The sequence below is a fragment of the Mytilus edulis genome, chromosome 5, assembly GCF_963676685.1.
Source record: "Mytilus edulis chromosome 5, xbMytEdul2.2, whole genome shotgun sequence".
Lineage (NCBI taxonomy): Eukaryota > Metazoa > Mollusca > Bivalvia > Mytilida > Mytilidae > Mytilus > Mytilus edulis.
In genome coordinates, this window is record NC_092348.1 from 39,435,647 (window position 1) to 39,458,301 (window position 22,655).

At 31.8% G+C, this 22,655-nt stretch overlaps 2 protein-coding genes across 3 annotated transcripts; both read right to left on the bottom strand.

The window, feature by feature from the left end:
* Positions 1 to 2,142: 2,142 nt before the first annotated feature.
* Positions 2,143 to 4,579, bottom strand: LOC139522399 (uncharacterized). Of its 2 annotated transcripts, XM_071315917.1 has the most exons (3): positions 4,521 to 4,579; positions 2,942 to 3,021; positions 2,143 to 2,627 (listed from the first exon to the last, which is right to left on the bottom strand). In XM_071315917.1, the coding sequence occupies exons 2-3, from the start codon at positions 2,994 to 2,996 to the stop codon at positions 2,170 to 2,172; spliced, it is 513 nt and encodes a 170-aa protein (XP_071172018.1). In that variant the 5' UTR covers positions 2,997 to 3,021; positions 4,521 to 4,579; the 3' UTR covers positions 2,143 to 2,169. The 2 variants fall into 2 exon arrangements, with proteins under 2 accessions (XP_071172018.1, XP_071172017.1); XM_071315916.1 differs by lacking the exon at positions 4,521 to 4,579 and having other exon boundaries at positions 2,942 to 3,134.
* A 13,273-nt stretch (positions 4,580 to 17,852) lies between these two features.
* LOC139525081 (uncharacterized) lies at positions 17,853 to 18,458 on the bottom strand. Its single transcript, XM_071320262.1, has one exon. The coding sequence runs from the start codon at positions 18,456 to 18,458 to the stop codon at positions 17,853 to 17,855; it is 606 nt and encodes a 201-aa protein (XP_071176363.1).
* Between the last annotated feature and the right edge of the window lie 4,197 nt (positions 18,459 to 22,655).

Genomic DNA, 22,655 nt, shown 5'->3' on the forward strand with positions numbered 1-22,655 from the left:
TTAACATTACCAATCAAATGTGTACTTCTTTTATGCCTCTGTACAAACTTCAGTAACCATCTAACCTCAAGTTTCGAAAATAGTTTACAGAACACCAAATAAAAAAAATAATTGTGCATTGAAACACCCAAAATGTATGTTTATGACCCAGAATCTTTTTACTGCAATAAAATGTAGAACTGTCAAATTCAAGGGAATTTTTTTTCCCGCCGTTTTCGTATGAAACCTGATGTGGCAAACTATAATTTTGTGATATTAAACCTAGTATATCTTTTATATTAAAAGGATAAAAAAGATAGTTTATAATGAATTTTTTATTGATTGTATTTTTAAGATTTCTTTTTGATAGTTTTAGATGTTAAAATGAAAATAACATTACAAGCATAGACGCTCACACAGAAAACGGTTGTCAACATCAAACTGACAAAACATGTTTTTCACCTGTCCTTTTTTTTTTTAAAGACAAGACCATGAGAAGTTTCGGATATCGCCCTGGAGCCTACCGACGTAAAATCATGAAACTAAAACAAGTTCGTTCGAATTACGTTTATGACGGTGTCACGTTATCGGAGGTAAAAGCAGTGTTAAATTGCTTGATTAAACAAATGTCAGAATGGAGTTCCTGTTTTTGATTGGATTATTTCTTTGGAAGTTGCATAACATATCCCTCTTATCCCTTCGGAATTTAGACAATGTTTTCGACCAGCATAAGAGGGAAAACTTTAAACTTTGCAATACCAGGTCAAAGCGAATTACAGCATGTTAGTTATAAACTCTTAGAATATGTCACACAAGTAATGGTGAAAATTGTTTTGGCCGACACGATAATTTATCAAAAAAATTGAAGAATTCAGCAAAATTCAGTGGCTTTAAAGAAATATGAATGTACATCAGAGAACAAAATATAGGACATTTTGTTCTGAGAGAAGATTTGTGCAGTGGTTTAGTTCAGAAAAAAACCCATTGATTATTCAATTATATACTGGACGTATTTCAAGAACTTTTCTATATTTCTAGTATCACAGTTTAGTGCATATTGTTTGGGATAATGGAAATAAGTTTTTTTTTGCATGATATCAAAGGAGTAGGTCCGGTAAGGACCGATTTTGGCCTCAAATTTCAGGTTCATCTGACGAAAGATTTTGACCACTTTTTAAAACTTGAGTGTCTATTTCATTTGAATCAATTAGTTTATGTGAAAGATTTTAACTGATTTAGTAATTAAAAACGATCCGATTCAAGCTCATATATGAAAAATCTACCAAATATACCAAAAAATGTCACTTTTCAAATGGTTTTTGTCAAAAACGAAAGCGGCCGCATCCGTGTTCATCCTCAACCTTTATATATGTTATGTATTATCATAAAATACAACTTACATTTCAATATTAAGGATGAATACGAATGCGGCCACTTTCGTTTTACCTGAAAACTGTCTAAAATTTAACTAAAATGCTAGAATTGTGAAGATTTCAGTAAATTAGCATGACTTTATGGTGCTAGTACCCGATATATGTGCATTGTTATGTCAAAAACAGCCCATATTTATGTAGCAGAAGCATTCTTCTGTCCAATAAATAACTAAAAGTTTACATTTTAACAACTTTGTAAAACTGCTATATTTTGGGGCCAAAAAGGGGTCTTAATGAACCTACTCCTTTTATATCAGTGGCCAACATATATATATATATATAAATACCCCCCTCCCCTCACACACACACCTTAGCGCTGGTATGCCAACTCCACTTGCATATTGTATATACATTTTCCATTCATTCGGTATCAAAGAGCATGGTGCTGCGATTTAAAATTTATTAACGTCACAAGTGTCTGAACAGTAAGGGTTGATTAAGAACCAGACTCATGCATAGTCGGCATTAACATGCCCCAAAACAAAACATATAAGAGCGGCTTCTTATAGATTCTGCTTACCCTTCGAGATAAGAAAAAAATGAACCGAGTTTATGGTTAGGTTTGTAATGCTCGTTCTTTAGTTTTTGTTATGTTGGGCAAAAAACTAATACACTCTTTGGCACTCATACCACATCTTCCTATATCTATTTGTTTTCTATCCTTTTAACAAAAAAATAAAATAAAACATCTTCTTCAAATTTTATTTTGAATATTAAATTTTAGATCTGGAGAGCTTTGTTCCGTTAGGTCTGCCTTTTACTGCATTTTCCATCCCGAAAACGTTGTTCTGGTCTGACCTTCCCTGCTTAGCAGACGACCTTGGTGAGCGTAGACATTTCTGACATAAACTTGATTCTTATGTGGTATATATTTGATGACAAATCCTGTGGAGCATGCGTCGTCGTACCTTTTCTCAGTGTCTGTATGTAAAACACCGATTGTTCTCCAGCCCATCATTAGTTGTGTACCATATTCCCCGTAATTATATTCTCCAGAAGGGTTAGGATAACGTGAATCTACGCAGATGGTCCAAGTGAATGCATAAATACCAGAATAAGGAGCAGTAAACTTCCCTGTTACGACGCTGTAATCTGACCCTGCATTTATTTCTTTTTTATCAAAGATTAAAGTTGTTCCATAACCAATTGAATTACTTTGTGAGATAGCTTTGTTTTCGCTCATGTAAGAAGAAAATGCAATGAGGCAAGTCGATTCTGTTGGGGGAAAAATCATAATTTTAAAGAAGATATACAATTAAATTCAATAATCATATATAACAAATTCCAAAATATTTATTTGGCGAATACAATTATGAATGAAAAATATAAAGTTGTGAAGTCTGAATGACCTCGATGTGCCATTTTTTTTATGCATATTGAGTATTGTATCATTGACATAAAATCATTTATCTCTTTTTATTTAAGCCTACATTACCTATCTGTGTTTAGAATTTACTGTGATCATGTTTATAATAATATATATCTAATGCAATTTCAATGCACTAATATCAAACGTATATCATACTTACTGGAGACCAGTACTATAACAGTCAAAACAAAAATCAAAAATACATTCATCATCATTATTCGTCTAGTTGTATTAATAATCCTGCAAAAAACAACCACATTAGTATGCTCAAAATGTTTCGTTTTGGATAATAACGCTGTCAATGAGGTAGAATATAAAAACATTCTCACTTTTGAAGCACCAATAAAAAAGGACTGTGTTATGTATGGTCCAAGGACACGATTATAACCTTTGATTTTCGATATCTACTAATTTAAATATAGTCTGGACAGTGTATAACTTTATTTCCTTATATTTTATGCATGAAATATTAAGTAGGCGAATGGAATTACATATTAAAAAAGTGGGTAGTATATTTTAATGTAAACAAACTCATTATTGATGCAGATTTGAAATTTGTGTATTTGCGCCAGACGCGCGTTTCGTCTACAAAAGACTCACCAGTGACGTTCGAACAAAGTTAAAAAGGCCAAGAACTTACGAAGTTGAAGAGCATTGAGGACAAAAAATTCCTTAAAGTTTTGCCAAATACAGCTCAGGTAATCTATTCCTGAGCTGGAAAAACCTTAGTGTTTCAAAAATGTAAGTTTTGTAAACAGTTAATTTATAAAGTAAAGTCGTGTCCAGTTAAAACAAAGTCACAAATTAGTATGTCTGAAGCTGTCAAACTGAATTATAGACCCCTTCAGATTGAATTGTCCATACTGTGAGCTATTAGAGTTGGTAGAATTTTCCATAACTTTGATATTATTTGTCTAAAAAAGTAGAACACTGCTCTGTAAAAAAAAATTTGGAGGACATTGCAATCATGCCTTTAATTTCAAAAAGGTGATAATCATTTTGTAACTTCAAATTTATTTCGTTTGTTTTATATTCATACTTTGTCGCCATCTTTGTATCTATTTTTCGTTCTTTATCATAGTATAACGCATACTGATCTGATCTGTAAAGGGAGAAATTCAATCACGCCTTTACGTTGAGTTCAATATTCTTCAAAGTTGACTTAAGATGAATTTGGCTATACTTTTTAAATTTCTTTTTATCATATACATGCAGATCCTAACGTTTCAACGAACCAATACATTTCTGACTTTCAAATATTTTGATGTGAGTGTTATTCATAAAGGTGAATCCCGAACCACGTTACTGACGCAGGAAAAGACTAATAAGAATCCGTTTAAATGGGGGTAGATTATAGAAAAAAAAAATATGATTGGGAAACAATTTAATGCCTTGAGTAAAATACAAAATAATACCGTATTAAAAACGGAGAGTCCCTATTCAAATGACAAAATCGAAAGTTCAAACACATCAACCGAATTGATAAAAACCTAATTAAATGGCAAAATCGAAAGCTGAAACCCATCAATCTAATTAATTGATAACAACTGTTATATTCCTTACTTGGTACATACATTAAGAAATCATAATTCCCTATATTAGTATTTCAAATAGCTTTTAGTAAACACGGTTATTCCATATGCTCACCTTAATTTTAGCTTTTTATATTTTAAGTATACTTTCATTTGCCAAAATCAATTTACAAAATAAAAATATTATATAAGACTAGTATTACTTACCTTGAAAAGAACAACCAACTAGGTTATCAAAATCCTTTGTGATGTCTGCTGCCTAATACGTCCTATATATATATACAAGACGAACGTGCCAAGGACACACCACGCCCAAACTTTGTCATTTTAAAGAACGTAAAACAAAAACGCTGATACGTAATTTAAAATATTCAATATAACAGCTAATTTTGCTTTTTGTTGCCGGAACATAGTTATATTTGTATTTTTAAATCTAATAAATATTTTAATATCTTGGCACCCTTTATAGGACTGAAAAAGTTGCACAGCAAAATCCACTTTTATTTTCTTAAACGAAAAATTCATTTGAATTTGAATTATTAGACTTATCAACTTTGAGCTCACCTGGCCCAAAGGTGAGATTTTTTCATCACTTGGCGTCTGTCGTCGTTACATTTTACAAAAATCTTCTGAAACTACTGGGCCAAATTTGACCAAACTTGGCCACAAGCATCATTGGCGGATCTAGTTTAAAAATGTGGCCAAACAACCAAGATGGCCCCAATGGCTAAAAATAGAACATAGGGGTAAAATGTAGATTTTGGCGTATATATCTGAAACCACAGCATTTAGAGCAAATATGACATGGGGTAAACATGTTTATCAGGTCAAGATCTATTTGCCTGATATTTTCATAGGAATCAGACAACCCGTTATTGGGTTGCTGCACCAGAATTGGTAATTTTGTCAATTTTGGTTATTATCTTGAATATTATTATAGATAGAGATAGACGGTAAACAGCAATGATGTTTAACAAAGTAAGATCTACAAAAACGTTACTCTGACCAAAATTGTTAATTGACCTCTTAAGGATGTATACTTCTGACATTTCAGTCTCGTTCAGTCTCTTTGAAATCTCGTTCTGGAATTATTTCCAAAACATGTAATATAAGTGGAAAATAGCAACGAATTTGACAATTATCCTGATCAAACTTAACTCTGTGAAAGAATTGTGTATTTCCAATAAGTAGTTTTTGAGGAATGAAATTTTCAAATTCTAGTACGAATCAAGTCAGTCTTTTTTATTAAAATTTTGCAAACAATGGGTGAGGGGTACAAAAAATAATTTTACCTGAAACATAAACATCCCATATAACTTTTTCTTTCAACTTTCATAGATAGGTATTTTTTTTAATCATTTATAACAAGGAAGTTGAAGTATGCGTTTTGTTCTTTAACATGTTTAAACAGAGAAAAATCACAAATCTTCATAATTGACAACATGGTAAATTTGACTCGAAAAAGCATCAAAATATGATGAAACTTTCTTGTATTAACACCTACATATAGTTTGTTTTAGTTGAATTTATTCAGATTTGTCATTCATCTTTATTGAGAGTATGAAACAAAGTTTTTGTTTTTGACATCTGTATTTGTTTTTATAGTGATTTAGATTATAATACGTTGTCGACTGCAGGACATTTTTTTTAATTTTTACCTCTCATATTTTGTTTTCACTTTGTTGTCAATATAATGGAATTTTAAGCGACTGTCATACAAGTGAGAGATTAGACAAACTATAAAACCAGGTTAACTTAACCATTTTCTGCGTCAGATAACGCCTGCACTAATTCAGGAATATGACAGTTTGTTACCCATTGGTTTCGTGTTTTGGCTCTTGATTTTGTTTCCATTTGATTGGGGACTTTAGTTAAGAATTTTCCTCGGATTCGGTCTTTTTGTTATTTAACTTTTTATAAGGTGTGCATTACCAGCATTACAGAATATTTTTCTTTTTCAATAAAACACGTCGTTGATATTTCAAATATGACTGAGGTTAAACAAAAATTATCGTGTAAAAATAGAAGAGACTAGATTTGGTTAAATTCTAAATTATGGAAAACTATCAAAAGGGATAGCTCAGAGTCATTCTAATTTTTAAGGTGATGTGTTTTTCGAGCAAGCCCGTCAACTTGAATACGTTCAGGTAAACTTTTCGATGCTATCAGGAAAATATGGTATGATTACTAATAGTAATTATTTGCATTAAACTAGCTTTCAGTAACTGTGAGTACTCTCAGATCTGAAATGTGTTTCTTTAGTGTTTTTTGTTGTTGGTTTTTGTGCAATGTGTCGATCTCATGAGATAAGCCTTTTCAACTGATTTGTATTGCTTTATTGACGCTACCCCTTTGTGTATAGGTCATAGAAATAAAACATAGTTTCAAACATATAAATAAAGCGTACTTAAAATGTAAAACAATTTAGTAAACATATCCGATCAAGTTCCTACATTTACATGTACATAAAAAAAAATATCCGATGATTTTCCTGAGGAGAGGAACCGTTTTCACAAGGCCAATAAGTAATACGTTGTACGTAAATGTATTAATTCATATATACCAAGATGTTCTCTAATCAAATTTGATACCCTGGATTTATCATGATTTTCAACAAATATATGATGAAATCATTGATTGACCCCTACTAAATTATGGAAAACTGTCATTTCAGATTGATAATAATTTCTAGGTGTCAATACGATACACCTAATAGGGCTAACGACCTCATGTGTGTATTTAAAACTTGTGGTGGCTGAATAAAAAAGCTGCCTTAACAACATTTAAAGAACCAATTTAAATGCACCAGATGATCAATATAGACAATAAATATATCTCCAACCTATTTAACATAATAATTTATTTATTTATTAATGAACTGCACATCTATACCCCTAGGGATTGAAGGCATATATAAACAATACAGTACAAATATATAAATAATGCAAAAATTATAACATAATAAAATTTATATAAAATGGTAAAACAGTAATATTATACAGGTGTTGTGTCCACTCTTCTCAGTGCAAATCACTTTTTAATGAACGGAACAGGACCAGTAAGCTGCATAATATCAAATGAAGATCAATTGTAATATATCTGTTTCAGACAATTTAAAGTATTCTGGACATATATTATTTATATCTTTTTAAAGCTGATTATGTGAAGATTTATTAATTTTACATTTTTATGAAAAAGTAGGTTTCATCATCAACCTCATTTATATTACAATGTTTACATATTCTATTTTCTCTTTAAATTCTTATATATCTACCTATAATACATGTAGTTATCAAGAGCAAATACTTAGTTTGTCTAAAACATTCATACTATTCTTTGATAATCGTAAGTCGTACATTTAGTTCAATCATTTGGTGTTTGTTTCTGAAAGAAAAATAAGGACCAAAAAAAAATACATAGCCTCTCTGTTTAATACATCTTTAACGTTCTAAAACATGTGTTCATAAAACATGTATAGTATGTACATTGTGTTTCAATTTCAATTGCAACTTGTACATGCGCATCCAAATATTCATTATTAAATCTTCTACATATTTGTTACCGATATAATAATTATAAAAATATATTAAAATATGTCTTCACAGGACCTCTTTCGCAAAATGTATAAGAAGTAAATACTTTAGCTGGTTTTTTTTTATTTTGTAAATAAAACAAAAAGATGATTTAATCGTACATAAATGCAACGCTCTATCATGCACTCATGTAGTGAGTGATATATGGATGGAACCATACCGTCAATGCACATATTATGGTGTACATGTATTTTATATAAATCACGGAATACCCAATCGATAACATTTTCAAAAGAAAAAGAAGAACGCTTGTCTACATTTATAGTTTATACATAAATGTACATGTTAATGCAACAATTAAGCGTCAAAACAGTCAAAAAACATAACAAATAATATGTTCGTTCCGCTTTAATCTATGATCTTGTACTTGAAGGCATGTTATGAAGACTTTGTGGTAATTTTTCATTTCTCGATTGTGCACATTAAACCAGACTAGATGCTTCTAACACTGAAGTACCTTATCGGTAAAGATTAATCCACAATGACAACACGGCTTAATTTTCTTATGCTGAAGTAATTATTATGTGTTTCTATTTTTTGTTTTGTACTCTCATATTTTATTGGTGTCTGTATTTATACTGCATAAAAGCCGAAATGTAATCCCCTAAACAACATTCTTTGTTTTTTGAAGGGGTAGTCTCTCTTTGCCATTCATTACAATTGTACCACATACCAAATCTAGCTTCTTTGTTGGAAATTTATACTCGACATAGCTCTGTTTGAAATAACTGCCACGGACCATAAAGCATGCATGAAGGGATCAAGCAGTTAAATTCCATTATAGGTGAATATATTGACAAAGACAGATAAATTAAGGTTAACAGGGAAAACTCGGGATTTTTAACTAAAATGTCTTCATTTTGTAACACATGCCATTTTATACTTTTCTTATACGGGATAACAAATATCCTTACGAGAGTAAATAATAAGACGTCCGTGCCAAGTTTGTACATTAACATATTAGTCTGATAATCTATAATAGAAATAAAGGTCCTTTTGTGTCGTCGTAGAATATAATGTTGTCTCCTGATATTCTGTTCCTATTCTAAGCAAATAGCAATACTCGAATAACTGTGTATTGAGATGTTTTTTGTTAAGTCTCCTTCGCGGTCCGCATCTAGCAACTTTGTCAACATCTTTATAAAAAACAACTGAACAACTTTTTTTGACTGTTTACAAATTGTTTGTGTTGATATTAAATGCTTGCAATTTTATTCGCTTTATATGGGAGAATAGCTACTCTTGGCAAAATTATCAGTTGTACAGCAAACAATTTTCGGCAAACGATTGAATGGCTACTAAGGTCAAGACATTAGTCACGTGACAAAAGTCGGAGTTAACGATGTTTTGTTGAACGTGCATACATTTTAACTCTTGGTTTTTGTTTACTCGTATTGTCAAATTTTTACTCGTACATTAATACACATCAAAGTGTTCCAATCTAAAGTGAATAAGCTTCATTATTCTTTATAATTTGTGTTTATGTTATGTCAGTCTTTTAATGTTATGAACAGATGTAATACGGTAAAAGAGAAGGCTATCTTGAGAATTTTAGATTTTAATTGTAAACATATTTTAACTACTGTGCCTCTTATTCAAGAGATCGAGAATAACATGAATAAGATTGATAAAATGCTTATCAAAGAACTTTGGTTTTTGATTGAAAATACATCTATTACAAGAACTACATAAACATTTCAATGGATCTGGTAAAGCGGTTGATATGTATAATCCCATTCCACCAAATCATATGTCTCGAGGTTACGAAGGTGACCATTCAGTTTACGATATAATTACTCCGCTGCAACTAGGAAATGTGAGAATTCAATGTATGAAAATTTAAGGAAATCCCAAAACTACTAGTATTTATATATATGTTTACCTATCATGAAGGTGCTCTAACAACCACTTTACTGAACTCAATGAATGTTTAGACCACCTTCATGAAATTTTTGAAATCTTTAAAAACTCTCATCAATTAATAATAGGTGGATACCTTAATGAAAACATGTACAGTTCAACAAATTCTCAACGAAAAACAGCCATATCACAGTTGAATGAGGAATTACTTTCATACACCGAAGTGGCCAAGCCATGTCTGCAATAGACTACATTTATTTCAAGACCATTATAAGAGAAATGTTGTCAAGAGTGAAAAACAGGAAATATATAGCAACGTCTCTGACAACATTCCACTGATGTTGTCATTGAAATGTGATATATCCTAAAAGAAGACGAAAGAACAACTCAAAAGTTAACTTGAATAAGGTGGACAAGGCTGACTATAAAGTTTTTGGTGAACTGACCCAAATTTTATCACATACAATCTCAAACATCGCTCCAAGAAAACGAAAGGGCAAGCAAAAAGAAGAAACTCTTTTTTTTCTCAGTTTTTCCAGGTTTACGTTTTCATTCTTCATTTCGACCCTTATCCAAAAATCTATGATTCCAATTCTCAATCGGTTCTATTCATTTATCTTAACAAGAATGTGTCCCCAGTACACGAATGCCCCACTCGCACTATCATTTTCTATGTTCAGTGGACCGTGAAATTGGGGTAAACCCTCTAATTGGCATTAAAATAAAAAAAGATCATATCATAGGGAACATGTATACTAAGTTTGAAGTCGATTGGACTTCAATTTCATCAAAAACTACCTTGACCAAAATCTTTAACCTGAAGCTGGACAGACGGACGACGAACGGACGAACGGACGCACAAAGCAGAAAACATAATGCCCCTCTACTATCGTAGGTGGGGCATAAAAATCATTCCACATTCGGATGTGGCGTCTCTCCATGACCTGTTAAAAACTGGTAATTTGCAGGTCTTTGATTGCAGTTCATACATATATACCTAAAATACCTATCAATTTGCATACTTCTTTTTGAATAATTTAACTATTTCTCGTGCATGTCTTAAATATGTGCATGATAACTGAAATATCATCAATACGAATTAAAATGCAGAAAGCATCACTTTTAATACATATTTCATTCGGTTTCCATGTTATTTGATGGTAAAAGAGTACAGTCATTCAATCTTTAAATAGCAACTGTTCTAACTTTCTCTGTCTAAATTTTGATCGGGCATTCTTTTATGTTTACTAAAAATGTTGTTGAAGTATACTAAATTAACGAGTGTAGTAAAAAAAAATTCTGAAAATTTGCGTAAATCAAATTATAATTTGTCACAGTAATTTTTTTTTCCAGACATGGTATTTCACAGGTAGATTTTTTTCCAGAGGAGTGAAAATCTATCTGTATTATGCGGATAGTATGCACCGGTATATATTTGCCATACCATATTTCACAGAACCTTATGAAATAGATACCCATTAACTACTATGTAAGTTACTCACAATCAATATATACCAGACTATAATTATAAAATGTTTCACAAAGGTAGAACAAATTTGCATAATTTATCAAAGGGAGGTAATTATGAACAATTTATATTTTAAAGATATTAATATATATATATAATATATTCTTGAATCTATTTCATAGTGAAATTTTTCCTTGAATCTTATTTTTTATATATTCATTTTAGATGACTTACAACATGATGTAAATAGACAGATAACATTTCACAGATTAATACTATCCAGCTGTTAAAATTTCTTTTGTTCCAATATATTGTTATGCTATGATTTATCTGATTTCCATATATACTCAACAACTACATATTTGTCTCCAGATAAAACTATTTATATAGTTAAAAATATCATCATAATCAAATGCTTACATTACTGTTAAAAGTAGTAATGCAACTATATTTCTACGGCTTTACCTTTTAATTTATATTTGTACTGAGATCTGCAAACAACTCACATTTACATGTATTTCACTTAATTTAGTCATGATATTATTTCATAATTACGATCTTTGAAATTACTTCCGGTTTTCTTTCTTATGTTTCATAATAATTTTCTTTTTAAACGAATAATCTTTACTTGAATATTTCAGGACATTTTTTCAATTATAATTTGTGAAATTATTTCCTATCATAATACATTTTTTTTTTAACAATTTAGCTTTAATTCAAATACACTATTATTATTTCATAGTATTTGTAAAGGATAAGTTTTTTCTAATAACTATTCAATAAGTTAACTACCCAGATAGAATTTCACGGCAAAGGAATAAATATCCCAGGGAAATATTTTCCTCCGGATAAAAAAAAATAACAACAACTACTGTGACATTGTTTCCTCCGGATCATAATTTTGCTTTACAATTACGTCTACTTTTCCCCCTGTTTCTCTTTATCTTATATATTAAACAAAATGCTGAATAAATTACAGAATGAAGGGTAAAATATAAGATGTTGAATTACGCGTTGGGGAAATTCAAAGAATTGAAGATCTTTTTGGATATATAAAATGTCTCTTCATTAGTTTCCAAAATAATGCCAATAAACAAACAAATGTAAAAAAAAATGTCTACTCACTCATTCTGTCTAATTCATCCATTAAATCCTTACATACTTCCACTTCCACTCATCTCGTTTTTCTTTTACGTCACTCTCTCGACGCAGTCTCTCACGTACTGTGGGATTTTCTAAATATCTTACTTTTCCCCCCTCACACTAGGTCTCACCTTTTCTCTTATAGACTCGCCCTCACTTATCCATTATCTCTCTCTCTTACACTCTCTGTAATACTCACTTATTCTCTGTCACTCTGTCACTCCGTCACACTGCTCTCTCAAACAATCTCTGTCGCAAACAGTCTTCTCTCAAACCTGTACACTGTTACAAACTTTCTCACACTGGCATACTAACTCTCTCACCCTGACACCCCACTCTCACCCTGGCACCCTATCTTACATTGGCACTCTCTCTCGCTAATACCCTCTCTCACACTAACACCCTCTCCACCCTTTCTCACATTTCCACCCTCTCTCGCACTTCCACCCTCTCCACCCTGTCTCACACTAGCACTGTCTCACACTAGCACTCTCTCACGCTAGCAGTCTCTCACGCTAACACTCTCTATCTCACTGACACCTCTCACTTACACTCAGTCACACAGTGAATAGAAATAGAGAAAGAAAGATTGAGAGAAAACGAAAGATTGAGATAAAAGTAAGACTGAAAGTTAGAGAGAGAGAGAGAGAGGATGTGAAAAATATAAAGTGAGAGAAAATAATAGAGATTGTAAGGAAGATTGAAAGAAGAATAAAGAGTAAGGATGAAAAAGTAGAAAGATAGATAGAGATCCGTTCCAAAGTAAATTCTTTAGGGTCATTGCTGACCCATCAGAAAATACACCTAGTAACGGTGCACGACTAAAGCAGTAATGGGTTCTCCTCCGTCGGCGCTGTACATTATGACAGTCCATAGGCGAAAACACAACTGCCTACTAGAACTTTGGAAAGGTTGGCGCACTCACCTTCAGTTACCTTCATTAGGTAAGAGTGCACCCCATACATTGAAATGAATCATTTTATTAAAATCAAAATAATGCTAGTTGCGGTATTATTTATTTATTATTCTTGCAGTTAAACTTTTGTAAGAAAGCAACTCGTGATATGTTACTTTTTTCATTTGTATATACAAATTGTATCACTCTTTTGAATTTATAAGTTTAAAAGAGTAAAAATGTTTTATTTTTCAAATATTTCAAAATAATTGAAATGAACACTTTAACGGGAGGTAACTTCAGTTGATTTCTATACATACTACGAATAAAACATAACACGTGTTTTCCAGTCTTTTCACGTAAAGTAATTGCATAATTAACAACAAAAACACAAATAACTCTCACTTATACGTATCTTTAAACAGGAAATATTAAGATGTGATATAATAATTGCCAATTAGCGACTATCCGCGAAATTGCAAATGAAGTGGATGTCTATAGTTAACTATATTATATGTCAAAGAGATTTGTTAAATTTATATGCTTAGTCGGTTTGTGTTTTTGTTGACTGTTATTTGTCTTTTTATTTTACGCAAAACAGTTGTCAGTTTGTCTTCGATCTATGAGTTTAAATTCCCTTTGAGTTTTAAGTAACCACGGCAAATATACAACATAAAATGCCACGAACGTGTTTGTGTTTACAGTAATAAATTTTACCTATTTAAACATGTTAAATCTATAATCAATGTTTTGACACCGTCCCCAAATTTAAAGTCTGATTGTCAACCTCATCGTCGAGAATATACCTTTTCGTAACATGTCTATTTATAAGAAAACGTTATCAAAACAAATGATTTCAACGGATATTATAAGCTATGAACTAAAACAATATACGGAAGTGTGTATGCAAACCCTACAAATACTTAATGCAATGTTTTATTTGTTCTTTAATGTGCATAATTTTCCTGTTTGAATGGGTTTACACTAGTCATTTTGGGGCCCGTTATATCCTTCTGTTCGGTATGAGCCAAGGCTCTGTGTTGAAGGCCGTACTATGATGTATTTTTTTTTTTTTTTACTTTTTAGACATTGTGACTGGGATGGAGTGTTGTCTCATTGGCATTCACACCACATCTTATTATATCTATATCCTAGTCAACACTGTAATTTGGCAAAAAGTGATGCAAATATAACAATTAGAATATGTGGTATAATTGTTAATGAGACAACTCTCCACAAGAGACCAAAATGACACAGAAATAAATAACTTCAGGTTATCGTATTACCTTCAACAATGAGTAAAACCAATACCGCATAGTCAGCTCAAATAGACCGCGAAATGGCAAATGTAAAACAATTTAAACGAGAAAAGTTACGACTTATATTTTTTTAAATTTTTTGCTTAATTTTGGTGTTCCTTTTAGTAAACAGATTTAATGTTTTTACAATTGCATCAACTTCTAGTTATTCCGAAATGCAAATAAATGTCTGAACAAGTTCATTTCCTGATTATCTTTGTGTTTTATATTTATGAAATTGTTTGCATGTAATTGCACTTGTTTTTCTGGTTGATTGGCAATTGTTTGCTTTATGTCATTTAGCAAATATTTTATTGATATTCAAATAGGAAAGCAAATTAACTTTTAATCAGAAAAGCGGGTTCCAATATTAAGCATTCTATTAGATTAGGGTCTTGCAAATGTGAATAACAATTACAATACATTTAACCAATTGCTCAGACTTTTGAAGTACAATGCAAAACCAAATACTGTTGGAATTATGTAGCAGTTTCCAGCATTTGTCATTTTATCAATTACAGACAATGGACGTATCTTTGATAATGTATAACAGTCCGGGTGGGTTTTGCTTTTTCCACCGGCCCACCGTGGACAGCCCACCCGTGCCCACTCCAGCTATAATCTCTTTTTTTTTGTAAAAATATTGATTACAAATACTTATCTGCTTTTTTCAATTGATTGTACTTGCAAGTATTGTAATCAAACAAAAGAAATTGCATGCCCATGTCTATGGGCGGGAAGAGTGGACAAGGTAGAAAGGAGTAGGTTCAGTAAGACCCCTTTTTGGCCCCAAAATATAGCAGTTTTACAAAATTGTTAAAATGTAAACCTTTAGTTATTTATTGGACAGTAGCATGCCTCTGCTACATAAATATAGGCTGTTTTTAACAATACAATGCACATATATCCGGTACTAGCACCATTAAGACATGCTAAATTACTGAAATCCTCATAATTCTAGCATTTTAGTTAAATTTTAGACTGTTTGCGTGTAAAACGAAAGTGACCGCATTCGTGTTCATCCTTAATATTGAAACGTAAGTTGTATTTTATGATAATACATAACATATATAAAGGTTGAGGATGAACACGGATCGATGCGGCCACTTTCATTTTTACCAAAAACCATCTGAAAAGTGAAATTTTTCGGCATATTAGGTAGAATTTTCATATTTGAGCTTGAATCAGATCGTTTTTAATGACTAAATCTGTTAAAATCTTTCGCATAAACTAATTAATTCAAATAAAATAGACACTTAAGTGTTTAAAAAGTGGTCAAAATCTTTCGTCACATGAACCTGAAATTTGAGGCCAAAATCGGTCTTTACCGGACCTACTTCTTTTGCCCACCCGGTGCCCACTCCCACTGTGGACGGGTGGACAAAGCAAAATCCACCTGAGCTGTTTATGAACACAAAAGTGCTGACTACAAGACTAGTGATAAAACTTTAATTTTTGATAATTAGAAGGTGTCTCAAATTTGTCATGTAAAAGGTATAGATAAAAATGCTGTGTAAAGAGTAGATTTGAACTGATACCAGAATTTTAATATTTTACTAGAAATGCCTTTTGAGATGAAAGTATTTTTTCAAAGATAGACAATTTCTGGAGTAGGTTGGCATAGGAATTTTTAACGTACTATTACCTAGGACAATAGGACAGAACAATTTCAAAATACACCTATATTAAGCAAAAGTTTACGACATGTGTATCAATCATTTTTAATGTAAGTTATTCTGTATACAAGATGCGCATTCAAATGATGTGTATTAAGTTATACTCTCTGGTGGGGAAAAAACCTGGGGACTCAAAACGTTGAAAGGCTGAAACAAATGAAAAGACACGAGAAGAAAAAAAAATACTGATGATAATATGATTTACGTGTGTAAAATTTAAGCATAATTTTTAAATGATTTTTATGCCCCACCTACGATAGTAGAGGGGCATTATGTTTTCTGGTCTGTGCGTCCGTTCGTTCGTCCGTCCGTCCGTCCGTCCGTCTGTCCCGCTTCAGGTTAAAGTTTTTGGTCAAGGTAATTTTTGATTAAATTAAGGTCCAATCAACTTTAAACTTAGTACACATGTGCCCTATGATATGATCTTTCTAATTGAAATGCCAAATTAAAGTTTTGACCCCTTTTTCACGGTTCACTGAACATAGAAAATGATAGTGCAAATTTCAGGTTAAAGTTTTTGGTCAAAGTAGGTTTTGATGAAGTTGAAGTCCGATCAACTTGAAACTTAGTATACATGTTCCCCATGATTTAATCTCCTAATGTTTATGCCAAACTAGAGTTTTGACCCACTTTCACGGTTCACTGAACATAGAAAATGAAAGTGCTAATTTCAGGTTAAAGTTTTGGTCAAAGTAGTTTTTTGATGAAGTTGAAGTCTGATCAACTTGAGACTTCGTATGCAGGTTCTCTATGATATAATCTTTCTAATTTTAATGCCAAATAAGAGTTTTTATCCCAATTTAACGGTCCACTAATCATAGAAAGTGATAGTGCGAGTGGGGCATCCGTGTACTATGGACACATTCTTGTTTCAGGGATAATTTCTTCAACTCATTTTTTGCCATTGTATTTCAGCACTGGAGCTATTAGCTAATTTTTACTTGATACCATTGGAGAATAATCGATGTTCATTATTAGATATATATTATATCATGGACAAGATGCACTTGTCATAAAATGTTAAAATATAAACGATAAATAATTACTCTAATAATGGATACTAAACACAAATCATAAAGAGATCTCTTCGGAATCGAGCAATAGTCTTTATATATGTCCGTACACATTAAAAGAGTTAAGCTATTGTAATGTAAAAAATGTAGTTGTATAAAGACTTCTAAAACATGAACGAATTCTAAAGATTTAGTAAAACTGAAATTAAAATCTAAGATAGATATAAGACGATAGGGTATGCGTGCCAATGAGACAACTTTCCATCCAAGCTACTATTTGTAAAAGTAAACCATGAGAGGCCAAAGTACTCCTGCAACACGAAGCCTTGACTTACACGGAACAGCAAGTTATAAAGGGCCCCAAAAATGACTAGTGTGTAATAGCATTCAGACAGGAACACCAACGTTAAATACTATACCCTATGTAAAAAACGAGAAACACTTAATGAACCAAATCAACTAACGTCAAAACTTCCTGACTTAGGACAAGTGCACACAAATGCAGCAGGGTTTAACGATTTAAAAGGCGCCAACCTGAAACAAAAATTTCATGTCACAAAATAGAAAGACACACTATAAAAAATAAAAGTACTTTAAGACATTTTAGAAAGACTTAGCCTACCGATGCTAATATCAAACCTATATTCCGATGTCAAAAACTGCTGGGCAATTGTAGATTTCCCAACACCTAAGGCACCCAATATTACAATCTTATAAGGCTTAGGTTTTTGTAAAGAACCATCACTATTGGCTAGACTGTTTTGTGAACAAGAACTTGGTCCAATTGATAAGGCATATCCATCACCCTCAGATGAAACAATACTGTTTGTACTGCGAGACTTGATGGAATCCCCTCGGTTGACGATGCCTTTCGATGTCATTTCAAAAGTTCTTAGTCTATACAAGTCGTGATCTTGATCTTCGTAGTTTGTTCTCAAGTTCTTTATTAAAGGCCTCCTGTAGTTGTTTTTCGTTGGTAAACTGCTTGTTCTAGGTCGAATTCCATCAATTTCATAACTCTCAAACGTCTTATTTTTAGCTTTTTTCATAGAAGTGGATCGCACTCTTGGTTTTGGATTAATAAATTTTTCATTATACATGCTGCAATTATTATCCCCAATCAACGGGCTTGGCACACGTTTCATTTTATCGAAATACATTAGTTTTCCTTCTTCAACCTCTTGCAAACTATGATGCATAATTATCTTTTATAAGTTACTACAGAATTCCTAAATATTTCCATTTGATATTTTCTATATTCGCAAATGAATAATATCACTTGTGAAACAGCTATTCATAAAAATCCACATCTTTCAATATTTATGACATTCTTATAACAAGTCTAATAACGGCAATTACATGATATTTTTCAATAAACTGAAATGTACCTGCTCTCTGATTGATTGATATAGATTTCAGCTGACATTTTATTGGTAGACAAAGTCTAAGCTTCTCACTACATGTAAGTGAATGTAGTTTTTACGCTTTTAGCTAATCGATTGGTGCATTTAAATACTTCCGATAGGAAAGAAGATATAGTATCGTCTGACAAAATTTGTTCGATAATTGTTTTTTATCTGCCCTTTCATAGAGTATATAAACTACTAATAGCGGTAACATTAGCTATCTAAGAGAACTCTATCATAAAATAACACATATATTTGTGCTATTAAAGTGTTGGTTGACTTGTAGCTTAAGGAACGGCCAGTGGCAAATATTTAATGCATATTACGGACATACAAAAAAGAATATAATTGGCGGCTTAAAAATATAAGTTGACTTAACAAATTTAGATTACAATAGTTGTGTTTCCAATAGTTTTGGCTATACATAGAAATGTTTTGAGTAAATCGTATGAATTACGTTGAGAAATATAACAGTTAGTACAAATGTATCACAGATTCAGATTTTTTCATTTGCTTTGATATTTGTGAATAAAAATACAGACCAGTGATTTATATATGAAATACTCCTTTTTATTAAGATCAAATGGGTATTACCGTTGAAAAATAATCAAGAAAACTTTCAACACCGTCATTTCATGTAACTCTAGATAGATAACAATTAACACATAAAAAATATCTTGCTTAAGTAATCATGAATATATGAATATTCTTAACATGCAAATAATTAGTTGATATCATGATACACATACAGAGACCAGTAATTAGGGACCTTGTGCCATTAATACAATTAACGGATACAACAAAATATCTACATGTAACAAAACTTAACACAATCCCTGTGTCATGATATTTGGAAGTCCTCTTTTATATATGTAAAAAAAAAAACCTAAAAGACTACAGGTAATTAGAACAAAGTTGAAGTAGTTCCTGAGACTAAGAAACAAATACGGAAATCTTACAGCCGATTGCATTAGTTTAGTTTTAACATATTTTGTTGTTCAAAAAAGGCAAATGGATTAGACACAAGTTTTTCAACTTAGTAACATGTTCTCGCCGATTGCATTGATTGTGTAGGTAAAGGTATTATATTTGGTTAGCTTGCTTGCAAGCTCAACCGTGAAGTCATTCATAGGAAAGGTATACTACCCTCCTTTTGAAGAAGCCTAGTCCTACAGACAGATAGATTTATTATCTGTTGGACTAGTCTACTCTTAAAGGAGGGTTGTTTACATAACCTAATAATGACTTAAAAGTTAAGCTAGCAAACAAGCTAGCCTAATATTCTACCTTTACCTACACACTCAATGCAATCGGCTGTAATATAATAATTTATGAACCATGTACTTGCTTATTTCGGATGTTTTGTTGTTATTATAATAGAATATATCGTCGCTGACCCAGGGTTACGTTCTAGTACCCTCCTGTCCACCCTTGCTGGATTAAGATAGAACTTCAGATCCACAAGGTGGTGACTAGATATTGCATTCAATCAACAAGCGCCTTTAAGATGATTACGTAGGAAAGTAACATAAACAATTGCCACATGCTAACTGAGCAACAAGTCTTTACATGTTACCTCCAAAAATTAGGGCGATAGATAGTGACAATTTAAATGGTCTTAATCAGTTTATTGAAGTTCCTTCGTACGTTTCTCGTGCATTTGTTGGAATGATCACTAAATACATAAATGATGATAAATCTATACACGTTTTGTACATCTTTGACTTTTGACATGTTTTGTGATAAGGATATTTTCCAGACTGAGGCTTCGGACATATTCAATAGGCAAACTTGTCATGAATCACTTCAAATTAGAATATTTACATTAGATGTATTTTTCATTATAATACTTTACTAGTATTGTGATTGGATAACTGCACACCACGCGTTATTCCTTAAGCAATTGCATTACTCAATAAGACTTATCATTCATGATAGCATATGGTCCCACAATAAAGCTTCCGCGCTTCATACAAAATGTAATTCGGTCAACGCTTTTACACCCAAATAAAGTTACAAAAAGAAGCATTCAATTCTTAATAGATATACAAATTTCCTATCGATGTAATGAGTTACTTTCATGATTAGAAAGGAGCATTCAAGTATCACCAATGTGTTATATTGTTGATTTTTTTTTTGTCTACACTTTAGTAAAAAAAATTTACTTAGGGAGCTACATTGTAGTTAAAACTACAGTATTACGAAATTGTCAATTATTTCATTACAAGAATACAATTGACAAAACTTTCTTTATTTTTGAGATAATGAAATGTATTATATTTCAAATTCCATTGATATTTCTTGTAAAGATTCAACAGGCAGCTACATGTGTTGTATATACGATATATTGCAAATATCTTTCAAAATTATAAAATTCAATTTTAATCGAACGGAAAAGAACTGCTGGTATAGTTTACATTCTTCACACAAAACTTAACAAATCTAAAGCAAGGTAAAGAGATTTTATTAATGTTCTCTATCTCAAAATTAGTCTTAAAATAAGGTCTATCATGTTAACATTAAGGAAACTGTCATATCTCGCTACACGACACGCACAATATAAACCGTCGCCTATCTTCGGTATGAGCGGATTTCTTTGAGACATGTTGACACTATTACCACACATGTGCACATCAACAATTATAATATTATAATAATCTTTTTTTTAATTCGGAAACAAAAATTATGTCATAAGTAGCCCCACATTCAAACCGTAAACTACAGAGAAAAAAATTAAGACATTAGTTGTCCGATTACATATCTAATAAATTAAATTTTAAAAGCAATAAGTTTAAAACAGGAAAATCGATTACATTACATAATTTTAGTAATATGTCCACGGCCGACACTCGGGTAACCGAGAGATTGGACGGTTAATTTATATTGAGTATATGGCGATATCGGCGGTAGGTCTGTTAATCGGGTTGGCTAAAGTCTGTTAATCAGCTGTTATCGAGAAAATCATTGAAAGTTCAGCATGTTTCATTGTATAACTTTTTAAATATATTTGTATCATAAAAAGTATCACAGATTCAGATTTTTTCATTTGCTTTGATATTTGTGAATAAAAATACAGACCAGTGATTTATATATGAAATACTCCTTTTTATTAAGATCAAATGGGTACTACCGTTGAAAAATAATCAAGAAAACTTTCAACACCGTCATTTCATGTAACTCCTGATAGATAACAATTAACACATCAAAAATATCTTGCTTAAGTAATCATGAATATATGAATATTCTTAACATGCAAATAATTAGTTGATATCATGATACACATACAGAGACCAGTAATTAGGGACCTTGTGCCATTAATACAATTAACGGATAAAACAAAATATCTACATGTAACAAAACTTAACACAATCCCTGTGTCATGATATTTGGAAGTCCTCTTTTATATATATAAAAAAAAAAAAACCTCAAAGACTACAGGTAATTAGAACAAAGTTGAAGTAGTTCCTGAGACTGAGAAACAAATACGGAAATCTTACAGCCGATTGCATTAGTTTAGTTTTAACATATTTTGTTGTTCAAAAAAGGCAAATGGATTAGACACAAGTTTTTCAACTTAGTAACATGTTCTCGCCGATTGCATTGATTGTGTAGGTAAAGGTATTATATTTGGTTAGCTTGCTTGCAAGCTCAACCGTGAAGTCAATCATAGGAAAGGTATACTACCCTCCTTTTGAAGAAGCCTAGTCCTACAGACAGATAGATTTATTATCTGTTGGACTAGTCTACTCTTAAAGGAGAGTTGTTTACATAACCTAATAATGACTTAAAAGTTAAGCTAGCAAACAAGCTAGCCTAATATTCTACCTTTACCTACACACTCAATGCAATCGGCTGTAATATAATAATTTATGAACCATGTACTTGCTTATTTCGGATGTTTTGTTGTTATTATAATAGAATATATCGTCGCTGACCCAGGGTTACGTTCTAGTACCCTCCTGTCCACCCTTGCTGGATTAAGATAGAACT

Bases quoted from the DNA above. Each gene is read 5' to 3' on its own strand.
- LOC139525081 (XM_071320262.1), bottom strand. From the start codon at position 18,458: ATGCATCATAGTTTGCAAGAGGTTGAAGAAGGAAAACTAATGTATTTC.
- LOC139522399 (XM_071315916.1), bottom strand. From the start codon at position 3,104: ATGTTTTTATATTCTACCTCATTGACAGCGTTATTATCCAAAACGAAA. The intron at 2,628-2,941 runs GTAAGTATGATA...TTCCCCCAACAG, and splicing joins TGTTATAGTACTGGTCTCCA to AATCGACTTGCCTCATTGCA.